Source organism: Poecilia reticulata, chromosome 18 (genome assembly GCF_904066995.2).
Source record: "Poecilia reticulata chromosome 18, P_reticulata-male-v2, whole genome shotgun sequence".
In the NCBI taxonomy this organism is placed as follows: domain Eukaryota; kingdom Metazoa; phylum Chordata; class Actinopteri; order Cyprinodontiformes; family Poeciliidae; genus Poecilia; species Poecilia reticulata.
Window position 1 is genome coordinate 10,032,167 of NC_088847.1, and position 13,144 is coordinate 10,045,310.

At 34.9% G+C, this 13,144-nt stretch overlaps 1 protein-coding gene across 1 annotated transcript; it reads right to left on the minus strand.

Moving 5' to 3' along the window:
• Positions 1–4,082: 4,082 nt before the first annotated feature.
• LOC103475910 (sialoadhesin-like) lies at positions 4,083–12,353 on the minus strand. Its single transcript, XM_017308515.2, has 11 exons — positions 11,914–12,353; positions 11,657–11,689; positions 7,826–8,092; positions 6,988–7,266; positions 6,288–6,554; positions 5,752–6,000; positions 5,335–5,448; positions 5,174–5,189; positions 5,014–5,096; positions 4,744–4,788; positions 4,083–4,163 (listed from the first exon to the last, which is right to left on the minus strand). The coding sequence occupies exons 1-11, from the start codon at positions 11,942–11,944 to the stop codon at positions 4,102–4,104; spliced, it is 1,446 nt and encodes a 481-aa protein (XP_017164004.2). The 5' UTR covers positions 11,945–12,353; the 3' UTR covers positions 4,083–4,101.
• Positions 12,354–13,144: the final 791 nt, after the last annotated feature.

Sequence of the window (13,144 nt, forward strand, 5' to 3'; positions counted from 1 at the left end):
CCGGTTGATAGTTTAGTTTCACTTGCTTATAAATTTGTACTTGCACTTAAAAGGCCTGCAACGCTACACGAAACATCATACTAGGTATATTAAAATGAAAAATAGGATAAAATAATTAAGTAAAATCCATGAATTACATAAACTGAAAGAGAAAAGGTAATACGATGAATTCCTCACCTTCAGCGTTTCCATAAAAGGCCACACAGAGCACTGAAACAAAGATAAACTTCTTTAGAATATTCATTTTTATCAAACTGACAGAATTAGTGATATTACAATAACACATTCGTATTTTCACATTCAAATAGCTTTTCATAAACTCACATTACCTCTAAAAAGGTTATTTTAAGTGCTAGATGAACATGTTCAACCAGTTTTACACTTTTATCCAAAATGCCAACAGAGACTCAGTAATTTACTCACAGCAGAAGCTCAGCCTCAGTAGCAGCTCGTTCCCCATCCTCACACGCAGACCAAATGCGACGTCTACCTGACTACCAGGGTGTCAACTGTCGGTTTCCTCCCCGCTTTCATGTCAGCAGTTATTAGAAGCCATTGTATTTCCTGTCCGCTGCATGTTAGCATGTTTCATGTGCAAAGATCTGTTATTGGCCTTTAAAAAACATTCAACCAAAATTGCAAAGGTGAAAGTTGAAAAAGGTGATGTGGATTTCTGCCCATGCATGAATTTATGGTGCAAAAATCATTAAAGAGAGCTTGTCCTTTTAACAATGTTTATAAAGAGAATATCTTCTGCTTGTAGTGGATAGTTTTAGCATCAGTCATCCGCTCTAAGGTGAAGCTCTTTTACAAACAATGCTTTAAACACCAAGTTTGTGAAGCTCATGAAGATTTATTGTACAAGATTTGCAGGTGTAACTACAGCTCAAAATGATGCTATAGTAGTTAGACAGGTTAATACACATGCCAACCACACTAACCAGAGTAATACCAGTAATAAGTTACTTTAATAGCACTTAATACTGGTATTAAGTGTATTCACACAAGTATTACTTGTGTGAAACAAGCAATACTTATTTCACACAAGTATTGCTTGTTCTGCATTTAGAGCTGAGCTCATTTACTGACCACATAGACAAGGAGTTGCCGTTAGCTCTGATACGGAGCTCTGCAAAGCCACACACTGTTTATTTGCTCTGTACGTGTCTGACTTTGTTCCTCTACGCACCATAGCGCAGTTTTGTGGCCTTCACAACTGTCCTAACAATGTGACTCGTGTGAAACTAAACCGTGCTAATGATAGCATCGTGCTGTTAGCTTGGTGTTTTTGTGATGCTAGAAAAACACCAGCAGACATGGCGCTGCTAATGGCCACCATGTTGTGGCATGGCTGTGTGCTTAAAGGCTTGTGAAGCAAATAACTGATGATTCAAGGTGGATCTTATTGCCAAATGTGAATAAATAAATAGATCAGATGTATCTACTTTCATTTGAATAAGTGAGGAAACAAGCTAGTACCAGGACTTTAACATGTTTGTGTTTATTATTTAACCGTGTCCCTTTTAGAGACTGTAGAATTGGATATCACCTGCTGCAATTTCAGTGGTTCAGTCCAAATCTTGATACTGAAAGATAATTTGTTTAGTTTTCAGAAAATAACTTTTTTTTTTCAGACATACCCCATGACAAATGTACTATAAATGTGTCTTCAGTGGACACTGTTGGTGGAATAAAGACAAAGATCCCCAATCATAACTGTGTTGCCTAGTTCACATGACAGCTGTCCAGTTCTAAAATTGCCGCTTGTAGTTCATGTGACGCACCGATGCTAAAAATGACAAAATTAGTCTAAATTGGAACATTTTGGGGACTGATGAAGCAAAGGTGGTATGTCTTTAAACGGGCAGTATTATGTGTTTTCCAGGCAGATAGTGCCATTTTATAGCACAGTAAAATAACTCCACTTATAAAAAATGCTGTATACATAAAATCTGATTTAAAATGCCTTGAAATTAGGTGTGCATTTCTTTAAAAACTCTTGCTCTTTGTGAAACTCCGCCTTCAGTAAGTCATTACATCAGCGCTTCTCTATTAACCCTTTAACAACGTTTTTACCAGCGTTTCACTGAGAAGCAGCTCATATAATGAGCTCAGCAGATGCTCATTTCCACCAGGTGTTTGCTAACTGCTGCTGGCTAGTCTGAAGGAGCTGATGGGGGAGTAGTAAGTGAGGGCTGCTCTGTGAGGCCGAAGCTTGGAAACTGCATCTCTGAGGAGTTGTTTTGCACAACTGAATGGTTGCCATGGAGATTAAAGGATTTCTCATTAGACGATAAAAGCAACACTCCAGTTATGTTTTTGATGATGGAATAACATTATAACATGATGTAAAGTTTAAAAAGGTTGACTTTACACGATACTGCCCCTTTAATTCTTTGAACTACAATCTTCAGGATCCACTTTAAAGTTAAGCAGTGGGTTTCATGTAAAATCAACCTTTTGACCGTTATGTCATGTTATGTTGTTCCCACATTGAAAACAGCCACAGAGAATTTGTGGAGACAGATAAAGATTAGGGTGATGGCAGGGAGGCCTTCCAACTTCAAAAACTTGTAGTTCATCACCAAAGATAAATAATCAAAATACCATGGAAACACTCAAGAAGTGAATCAGCAATTATAAAAAAGCTTTTTTAATAGCTGCTGGTAACATTTTACCTTTTGGTTGAAGGAGAATATCTAAATCAAGCAAACATGGAAATAATTTAAAGCCTGACTGTAGAACAGAAATTAGCATTTTTCTTTTTAAAAAATAATACTTTCAGCATGGAATAAAGGGTAAATATCAATTAAACATAATCAGTAAACATATTTAAATTTATTTAGCATGATGACTCCTTACATGAATGTCAGCTATAACAAAACAAAAATATCAAACTGTCATGGCATTCTTAAGTTGTTTATGCATGTTTATGTATTTCAACATACATCCAGGGAGATTGTAATTAAATGGAAGAGATGGAAGAGATGTGACAACAGTACATGGAGAAATCTACATGTTACAAAATGTGCATGTAGTATGGAGCTAAAAATGGTGAAAAATAAAAATAAATAAAAATATTTTCATATCTAAGTAATATGGTTTTTCTGGATGCAAATAAAATAAACAGTGCTAATAATATATCTTTACACAAAGCATAGAAATGGATTTTCAAAGAACAACAATACACATGAGAAGTGCTGCATTTTTAAAGAACGTTAGAAACATTTGAGGATGAGGTAATTTTTTTATGTTGCAATAATAAAAACTCAGTTCAGTTCAATCTGAACCACCAGAAAGCTGACAGGCATTTTTGAAATCATTCCTGATCAGATTTCAGAATAAACTTCAGCAGGACTCCACTTTCCTGTAAAGAAAAAGTGTGAGAACGTAACACATGTTCCAGTTTGTCATCATTTGTAAAAACAATTTTAACCATGACAACTTTACAGGAAATTTTCAAAGATTGACAATATATATTTTTATCTTTTGCTCTATATTATAAAGTAGCAGCAAATTCTACCTCTGAATATGAAAGTCAAATACAAAGAAATATATATATATATATACTAATTTAACAAATTACTTATAAATTATATGAAATGACAGTGAATATCTACAAATTCATCTCAATGCAGAGTTCACATACCTTGTTGTTTTCTTCTCACTATAGTGACTCTTTTAGCATTCAGTGGATTCTAAAATAAAAAACCAGATCTCAGTATTTTTACAGCACAACGATCATCTGCAGTAGATATTATTCGGTTTGAATATGCAGAAGCTGTGATGAACTGAAATCAGTAGCTCTACGTTATGATGAAAACAAATCACCATCATTTTCCATGCAATCAACAACAAGCAAAATTTATCCACAGAGAAAACAAACTATTAATGCTGAAGAAAGTCATTTATCTAGAACTCTAAAAGTCCTCAGCTGCTTTTCTGATCTGACAGATTCTGATGGTTTCTACTTGTAGCATGTAGATGCTAAAAGGGAAAATGATTGTCTGAACTGCATGTTGAGTTTTAATAGCATGTAGTAGAGCTGGTATGAGGTCACATTTCAGAGAAAACATTAACTGGAGCCGCAGCTGAACTCACCTACCTGTGTTTTCTGTTCACATTTGTGTAAATATGATCGTCCTCTGGGTTAACAGGCCTCCCTGTCAATCATCACAAATAACAAAAAATCATATTTAAGGTGAAGAAGGGATAAAATTAATAAACTAAAATGTACAGATGGATATAATCTGTATAACAAAAAGGTTTCCTTAACGGAACAAGAGGAGGAAGCAAAAACAACAATGTTCCCAAAGCAGATTAATTCTGAAGAAAAAAAAAATTTATCTGACCCGAAGCTAGCAAAGCTTTAACTATTATGGTTAGTACAGTAGGACCAACTAAATTAAATACTGAAAAACGTTCTTAAATAAGAGTGTTGGTAAAACTTTTACTGGTTGGTCAAATGTAACCAGCTCTGGTACAGATTCTGGCAAAAGGTCTAAAATAACAACAAGACATGGAGAAGGAAACCTAAACCCAGGTGTTGGTGGATTAATGTTATATTATTAATATCTTGCATATCTAAAGTCTAAATATATTAATTTATTTGTGTTTAATGTGTTTTTCAAAGCTCGTTAGCTGAGTACTTGGATTCATTTAGTAGTGAAATATTTGTGTGTTTAATTTCAAACCATTTCAACCCAGACAGGTGTTGAAACGGCTTCAAGAAATAAAGCTTACTATTGTTAGAGGCTGCCTGGATTGTTTCATACTCAGAAGTATCACCTGCAAAATAATAAAAAGGTCAAAGTTAAAATTATAGCATGAATTTAAGACGATTAATATTCAGTCTGTCACCAGTAAAGCCTAACAACAGCTTCATGGTACCCTGCAAGTTCATGATACAGTTATAATATGAAAGTTGAGTTTTTTCCTATAGTTTATAACAATGTAGTTTGAGAAAATCCCAAGTGAGAAAACACTTTGTAAATCAACAACAGAGTTACTAACCATGAAGCAGAGAGCTGTAAACTTGACTCTCTGTCTGGTTGAGTCCTTGATTTGTGGAGGAGCTCTGACTGCTGACCTCTGACCTAAATTATGGAAAAAATTAAACTGAAATTAAATGCACTGAAGGATTGTTGAGAAAAGTAAATATCAGTTTACTGACCTGATGCACCATGAATCTGTGGATGAGGGGAACAAAGTAAACTTGTTGCATTATGGTGAATTTATCCTCAGTTTTGTTAAACAGCCAAATAAATAAAAATAATTTGATTTTTATCTATCACTTCACATCCCACAACAGCATGAGAAGAAAAAAAGTCTCACTTTTGGACCGACTGCATCGCCACCATGACAGCAGGAGAATAATAAGAAAAACAACAACTGGTCCAACGATCAACATCACAGGAAATGAAGAGCTGAGAGAACTGGACACACTTACTGAAAATAAGAAACATTGAAAATGAGAAAACATTTTTATGCAATGAAGATAAAAATGTAATTGGCAGTAATTAATCAGGATGTCATTCATTCATGACACAGTAAGATTTTGTTCCCCCAACATATTTGGAGCATGTAAGTATCATCAGGAACTAGAACAAGCTGTGAGGAAACTACTTTTGTTTAGCTGTATTTGTAATAAATTAGTTTGTAAAGTAAAGATACCTAAAGCTTAGTGTTTACCTTCCTCTTCAGAAAAATGTTTAAAAAATAAAATCCATCTTATATTTTCCTCCTCCTCACCTCTAACAGACATCCAGCTCCTTGGTGAATCTTTTCCTGAATGTTGACATTTGTAGAAACCTTCATCTGACTTTGACACTGCAGAGATATTCAGCTCCTCTCTGCTGTCATTCTGGATGAGTTTATCATTGTGATAGAAAAACACATTGGAGAGAAGATGTTGATCTTTATTTCTGCAGCTCAGAGTCACAGGATCTCCTTCAGTCACAGGATGAACAGGACTCAGCAGGATAATATTATTCTTAATGTCTGTAAAACCATCAGATAAAATTACATTTCAGGCATTTGTTTCAAAGATGGAGCTGTATGTCATTAAATGTTTACATGCAATAATAATCAAAATCATCATTTGATTTTATGTTATGATTCTTACTTTTCCAAATATTTAATTGTATTTTGGTTGGAGTGAAAAATGATTAATTCATAAACATTGTGTTTTACAATGATGAAGATATAAGAAACATTCTGCACTTTATGAATATTAAATATATGATAGATAAGAATCTGAAAGAAAATGTTTATTAATCACAACCTACCCTGTACAGTGATGTTGATGGCATTACTGAACTCTCCTGATCTGGACTCACACCAGAACACTCCACTACGAGACTGGTTCATGTTGATGGTGCATGTAGATCCAGTTATTCTCCCCCATCTGTAGCAATCTGACACTGAATCTGTTTCTGTAAACCTCATCACTCTCCACCCAGTAGAGTTTCCCTCACAGTTCAGAGACTCAGATTCAGATCTGAAGTGTTGAACTCTGTCAGGATTCACTGAGAGAGAAGCTGCTGGATGAGGATCTGGAAACAAATATACAAAACATTTAATCCAGAATAAAGCTGAAACAAGATCCTCCAAATCATCAATGGCTTTATTTGTTTTTATTGTCAAATATAAATTTTATCAAAGCCATAAATCAATCAAACAAAATGTCTTCAACAAAAAACTTGTCTCAAGTGAGAAAAAACTGCAGCATTAATAAGTGATCCACTATTTTTCAAATTCTTCAACCTTTACACGTTTTCATTTTTTTTTTTGTTTCATTGCTGCTTTGCATTTTTAATGAAACAATATCTGAAAATATAAACCAAGATAAAACTTTAACATTTCTTCTTTTACATTGATAATGAATCCAATAACTTTAAATTACTGGTAAGTTTAAAGTTTATGGCTCAGTAGAAATAATGTAAAACAATTTTTACTCACTGAGAGGAGACACACAGATAAACTGACCTGCTGACCAGACAAAACTTGGATGTCTGTATTTTAGATCTCCATTTCCTGCTTCACACACGTAACCTGCTGTGTTATTGAGTCCATGAATAATGTAGACATTGTCATCAGTCCCATTAGCGCTGCCAGGCAGCAGCTCATAGCTGTAGAGATTTCCTGGTGGTTTAGGAACAGCTTTATACCAGAAGAACCTGGTTCCTGCAGGAGGATGTTGAACCTCACAGCTCAGATTCACTGAGGCTCCAGGACTCAGCCATGATGGAGACACAGACAGTTTATCTGTTGGAGAGTTTTTCAATATCAATAAAAGGCTTCAGGTTAAACAAAAATATCTTGACACACTGTCAGAAACTCAGTGCAATTAGAGAACTCGGATTATTTCCAGACAGTTGATAAAGCATTTTATTCCTCCAACTCTTCTGCATTTTATGAAGGAATTCATGCAATTCTAACTTTCAACCATTTCATTTTCTCAAACCCTCAGAAATAACTCAATGAGAAAATGTTATTTATATTAACTATTCTTATATAACTGTCAAAAATACCTTCAACTAAAGGCTTGTACCTTTAAAACTAAGAAAGCTCTGGGAGGAAACAAAACATTTGTGCTCAACCTATAACATATATTTTAATTAAAATATCAGTCATTTTGTATCCGTAAGGAAGAACTGGGTTGGTAATCCGAAGAAATCAGACTAACCAGTTAATCAAGATTGTCTGAAGGACAAACAATGATGATGAAGAAAACCTTGACCTTTTAACTTATCACTTATTTGTATCAAACATGTTTAAAAAGGTGCAATTAGGTTTTTATATGAAAGATTTATGACCAACTTACACACAGTTAATACAACAACATCACTCCAGGCTGTTGAGTCACTCCCATTAGTTCCTCTGCAGCTGTATCCTCCACTGTGAGTCTCATTAGCTGACTGTATTACAATGTATCCATTGGATGTCTTGGGTTCATTTAACCTGGTTGGTCTCCATTCATACGTCCACTTTGGTCCTTCTCCTCCTGTGATCCGACACTGGAGATAAACTAACTCACCTTTGTATATCAGAGGCCCATTATGTATCAGAATCACAGAGGCTCGATTGGAAACTGTTCACATAAACAACATAATGTATTAGTTTAAGAAAAACATTAAATCAATTTGGGTTTTTTTTGGCCTAAGGTTGAATGATGACTAAAACAGAACTCTTTGCTCCAGTCTTTCCCCACTTAGGTCCTCCACCAACCTCAGCAACACGAAGCTCTGATTAGTTGAATTTTGCTTGGCATCACATTTGTTACCACTGATGTCAGTAACGCGTTACAGACATCGGACCACTGTTTTCAGTAACGAGTAATCTAACACGTTGCCATTTCAAATCCAGTAGTCAGATTACAGTTACTTAACAAAATCACTTTGTGTTACTGCGCTTTACTATCTTATTTTGGAATTTAATTGCATTTCCTCTACACATCTTGGGGAGTGACCGCCGTTTCTATGCGACAGTATTAGCAGCGACAGAAATGTAAACAATGGAGGAAAGAAGGAGATGCGCATTTTGTTGGTGGAAAAACAGAAATTATTTTGAATTTCTGTCTCCAGGTCCGATTAATATAAGAGGCTTTGGGGGTAAAATCCTTCTTAAGAGTTTTCTAGACAATAGCGGGACACAAAAACACACAAATTACTGATTTAAAAAAAATAATAATAATTGTAATGTAACCATTAAACAATCTCCTCTTCAGTTCTTCCTTAAAAGTAGAGACACATTGTTGAGGTTACCATTATAAAATAGCTTACATTTAAGTATTGGCAAAGCTCAATGTAATATTCACAGGTGGTGGAGAATTGTTGTTAGCAGCTGCTAGAAGTAACTAAAAAAGGTTACTTTCCAAATCAAGTAGTCAGTAATAATCTAAGTTACTTTTTCAAGGAGTAATCAATAATCTGATCAAAGTTACTTTCTCAAAGTAACTATGCCATCACAGTTTGTTACATATTGTATTAAATAAATAAGTAAGTAACCTTAAATTATGTTAAAAACAGTAAATTGTGACTGTAGTTGATGATATCTACATTTTTAAAATGTACTGCTATGCTATTTTATGTACCATTTCCTTATTTTATAAAGTATTTAGCAGTTTTAAGTGTGAATGTAATATGCCAGTTATGATTTTTGGATTTTGCAGCAGCCAGCGCCTGTACCCAAGAAACTTTTCTTTTGGGGCAATAAACAGGAGGTTATTTATCTAATATTCAGCAGCAAATCAATAAAGTACTATTTTGACAAAAAGACAGTTATGTCAACATATTTTCCCACGTAGGCAGGCATCCCAAACGATATCGTTTACTTCTTTTTCAAATGTAAATGCATTAACAAATAGTCTGTTAACATCAATGCAATAAATTATTAGAGGCCCGAAAGAGACGTTGAAGGAAAAAAAGAAAAAGAAGAAACTCATGTGCGCCAGACAACTGATGGCATTTTGTAGCAACCAGTTACTATCCTGTGTGTGTCACATATTATCTGGTGCACACAAGAAAGTTTAATTTTTTTATTTTCACTTCAATGTCTCTCCAGGGGCTCCATACATTCTCAACCAGAGATTGTTAAATATTATGTTAGCAACTGGTTTAATGAGGTTTAAGGATGTCATACACAAAAATAATGAATCTGGCTAATTTTGCAAACTGTGGTTTTTATGTTGGGGTATTATGTACCAAACTGTCATGGTTTGTAGGCGAGGTAGACACAGTGGACACAGGTTTGTAGAGTGAATGATTTAAATGGAGGAAGTGTACAAAAATCCAGGCAGCACAGGTGAGCAGAGGCAAGGAGTTTAGACGCTGTTAGCAACTGGTAATAAAACTTGAGACAATGACATCAGACAACAGTATAGACACGACTGATCCGACAGGGAACAAGAGAAACAGGTGGGATTAAATACAGAGAAGGTAATCAGGGAAACAATACACAGCTGGGAGCAATCAAGTGCAGAAGAACGTGGTGCATCATGCTGTTTCTTTTTGTCTTCTGTTTGAGAAATCGCATCCACAGCTAAGATCCCTTGCGTTGTTCTAGTCACTTCTGTCTAGTTTTGTCACTACAGTAGATCAGACTAAACAGGAATGCATTTGTTTCATGTTAACAATGACATTTTCACATTTGTTAACGTGAAAACGCAGACCTCACAGGATTGAAGCTGTACCCACACTGCCATTACAGACCACAACGTCACAATGATCAACTCAAAACATCGACATATTCAATTCCTGTCCTGCAGATTAAAACCTAATAGGAGTTTAAAAACTCTTAATCTTAATCAACAGATATGTTGAAAACACAATGATGTTTTTTTTATTTATTAAAATGTGGTTGTGCTATTATAGGCAGAGGCTTTAACCTCACAAACATTAGTTTATATTCTCAGCAGACAGTTTCCTGTGTTCTCATCCAGTCTGCAAACCAATAGAAACCTTATCAAGCATGAGAGGTTAGCTAAACTTTCAGGCTAATATCGAGCAGCTTTTGCTCTCGTCTTATCAGTTTGGAGTTTTATATCCAAATAAACCTGCAAATAAAACTCCAGGTTGGTTTGATGTGAAACAAGCAGCACAAACATGTAGCAGCTGAGAGGTGTGAACACGTTAGAAGGTCAGTAGCTAACGCTAGAACAGTGGAAGATCTTTGGATCTGTCAGCTTGTTTCGTCTCCAGATCTTTGGAGAACTTTGTTGTTACTCTCTGTCAGAAAACCCAACGTTTGTTCTTACTGATAAATGATGAAGCTGAAAGAAAATGAAATATATTGTGGCTTCTTATTCACTCTAGCAATATTTTAAGGCTTCATAATGACACTGGTCTCGTCATAGTGGCTCTTGCATCCGAGCTTTGTGGGTTAAGAGGTAAAATCGCTATAAAGACTCTTGTGGTCTTTCTACATGAACAACTTCGTGTTTTTGCTATTATCAGAAGGAGAAGTTTTAAATTTCCACCAACAGTTCGAGAGATACTACTGTACTGCTCAAAAAAATAAAGGGAACACTTAAACAACACAATATAACTCCAAGTAAATCAAACTTCTGTGAAATCAAACTGTCCACTTAGGAAGCAACACTGATTGACCCGACGAGGGTCCCCGTTGTCAATCAGTGTTGCTTCCTAAGTGGACAGTTTGATTTCACAGAAGTTTGATTTACTTGGAGTTATATTGTGTTGTTTAAGTGTTCCCTTTATTTTTTTGAGCAGTGTACAAATAAAAAGGGTGGCCCACGAAAAAGTATCCCCTGTTACAATAGTATTACTGGCGGCCTTCCGTAAAGAAAGAAAGAACTTGAAATGCCAAAATCTTTACTCAATCTTTACAGAAAGTGCTGTAAATGATCCCCTTGTGCGTCAATGCAGTTTTGGGCGTGGTTTAACATATTGTCATATACGTGACGCAACTCTGGGGCACCAATGCTCTGAATTGCATTACGACTATTGTCTTTCAACTGCTGTAAAGTTCATGGGTTATTAGCGTACACTTTTCCCTTCAAATTGCCCCACAGATAAAAGTCACAAGTTGTTAAGTCCGGCGCTCCACTTTGTTGGGAAGGCAGGCTACTTTTTTGTGGGCCACCCTGTATTAGACACGAAAAATCAAGACGATATAATCAGAAAATGTGTCTCACCTTGGGCGAATCCACTGATGACTGAACTGAACACTAAATAAAACAGACACATTTAGGATAAAGCCAGAAAAATTTATCAATCAGGAAGAATGACAATCACAAAAACAGAGAAAAACTGGCATTTAAAAACATTTCTGAAATAATTTAATACAACAATATAGCTGATACTTGAATTATTTATTTATAGACAAGAAGCCATTTCAAGAAAACTTTAGTTTAATTAATCATCTATTTTTAAAGTTAATAAACTTACTTACAGAACAGCACGTAAAGCCAAGCGTGTCCCATCCTCACATCTCAACCTGCTGAACAACTATAACCTTCTTCTATCTTGTGAAAAAAAGAGAAGTTCCCAGAATACTTCTTCTTTATAGCTGCCTACGTCTTTCCTTCCCCTTATTCAAAGGTTTACTCAATATGTTTATACTTCCCATCTGCTGCAGAGGAGTTTTTAACTATGACAGCTTTCAGGACGCTTTCAGAATCATGGTTATAATTGACTGAGTACAGGAAAAGTCAAACTGCTCTCAATTTGATGGGTTTGTTGAATGAATTTGTGGATTTTAAAGCTGTGCACCATTGCTCAATGACACACTTCTAATTTTAACTAAACTTGTTTTTCGGCTGCAAAAAAATAAAGTTGCACAATTACCTTGTGTAAACTACTTCCTTTATTCCCAGGTGAAAAAAAAATACATAACTATATTTCAAACATACTTACATTTGTGAAAGTACATTTTAAGTATACTATGTATTAAGTGTACGACCTATAAATATATCTGACGTATACTAAAAGTATACTTGTACCAATTTCGAAATTATAACTTTAAACATACTTAAACATAATACACTTTTACCAAAATACACTTTTAATATAATAAAAGTATACTTTAAGTTAACAAAATATATATTTGCCCAAGTGTAAATATACACTTGCTCACGTATATTTAAACTATATTTAAATACATATTTTGTGTATATTTTAAAATATATGCTCAAAATAGAATTTTTTTACTTCTCAGTGTAAATTTTAGGCTAATAAAGTATGCCTTTTTTTACTTTCTTTATTTAACCGGGTGAACCCCGTTGAGATCCAGATCTCATTTTCAAGAGGGACCTGGGCAGAAGTTTGCAACATGCAGCAACCTGATTACAAAATAAAACTAATATGCAGAAGTATGTCTTTTAGGCACCTATATAGTACTTTTCATGTAATTTTTAGGCATACTTTTTAAGCACCTAAAAAGTATGTCTTTTTAGGTGCCTTAATAATCTTTTACTATTTTTGTTAAAATTACAAAGAATAAAAAACTGATAATCATGATGTAATTTTTAAGGAAGTACCCAATCCATTTTTAGATGTGTGATGTAAAACCTTATAATCAACGGCATTAGCTCCAGTTCATACTCCAGACCAGATGGTGGCGGTATTGCACACTTTCATTTTTTCACGCCATAAAGAGAAGAAAAAACTTGAATGCAGGGAAG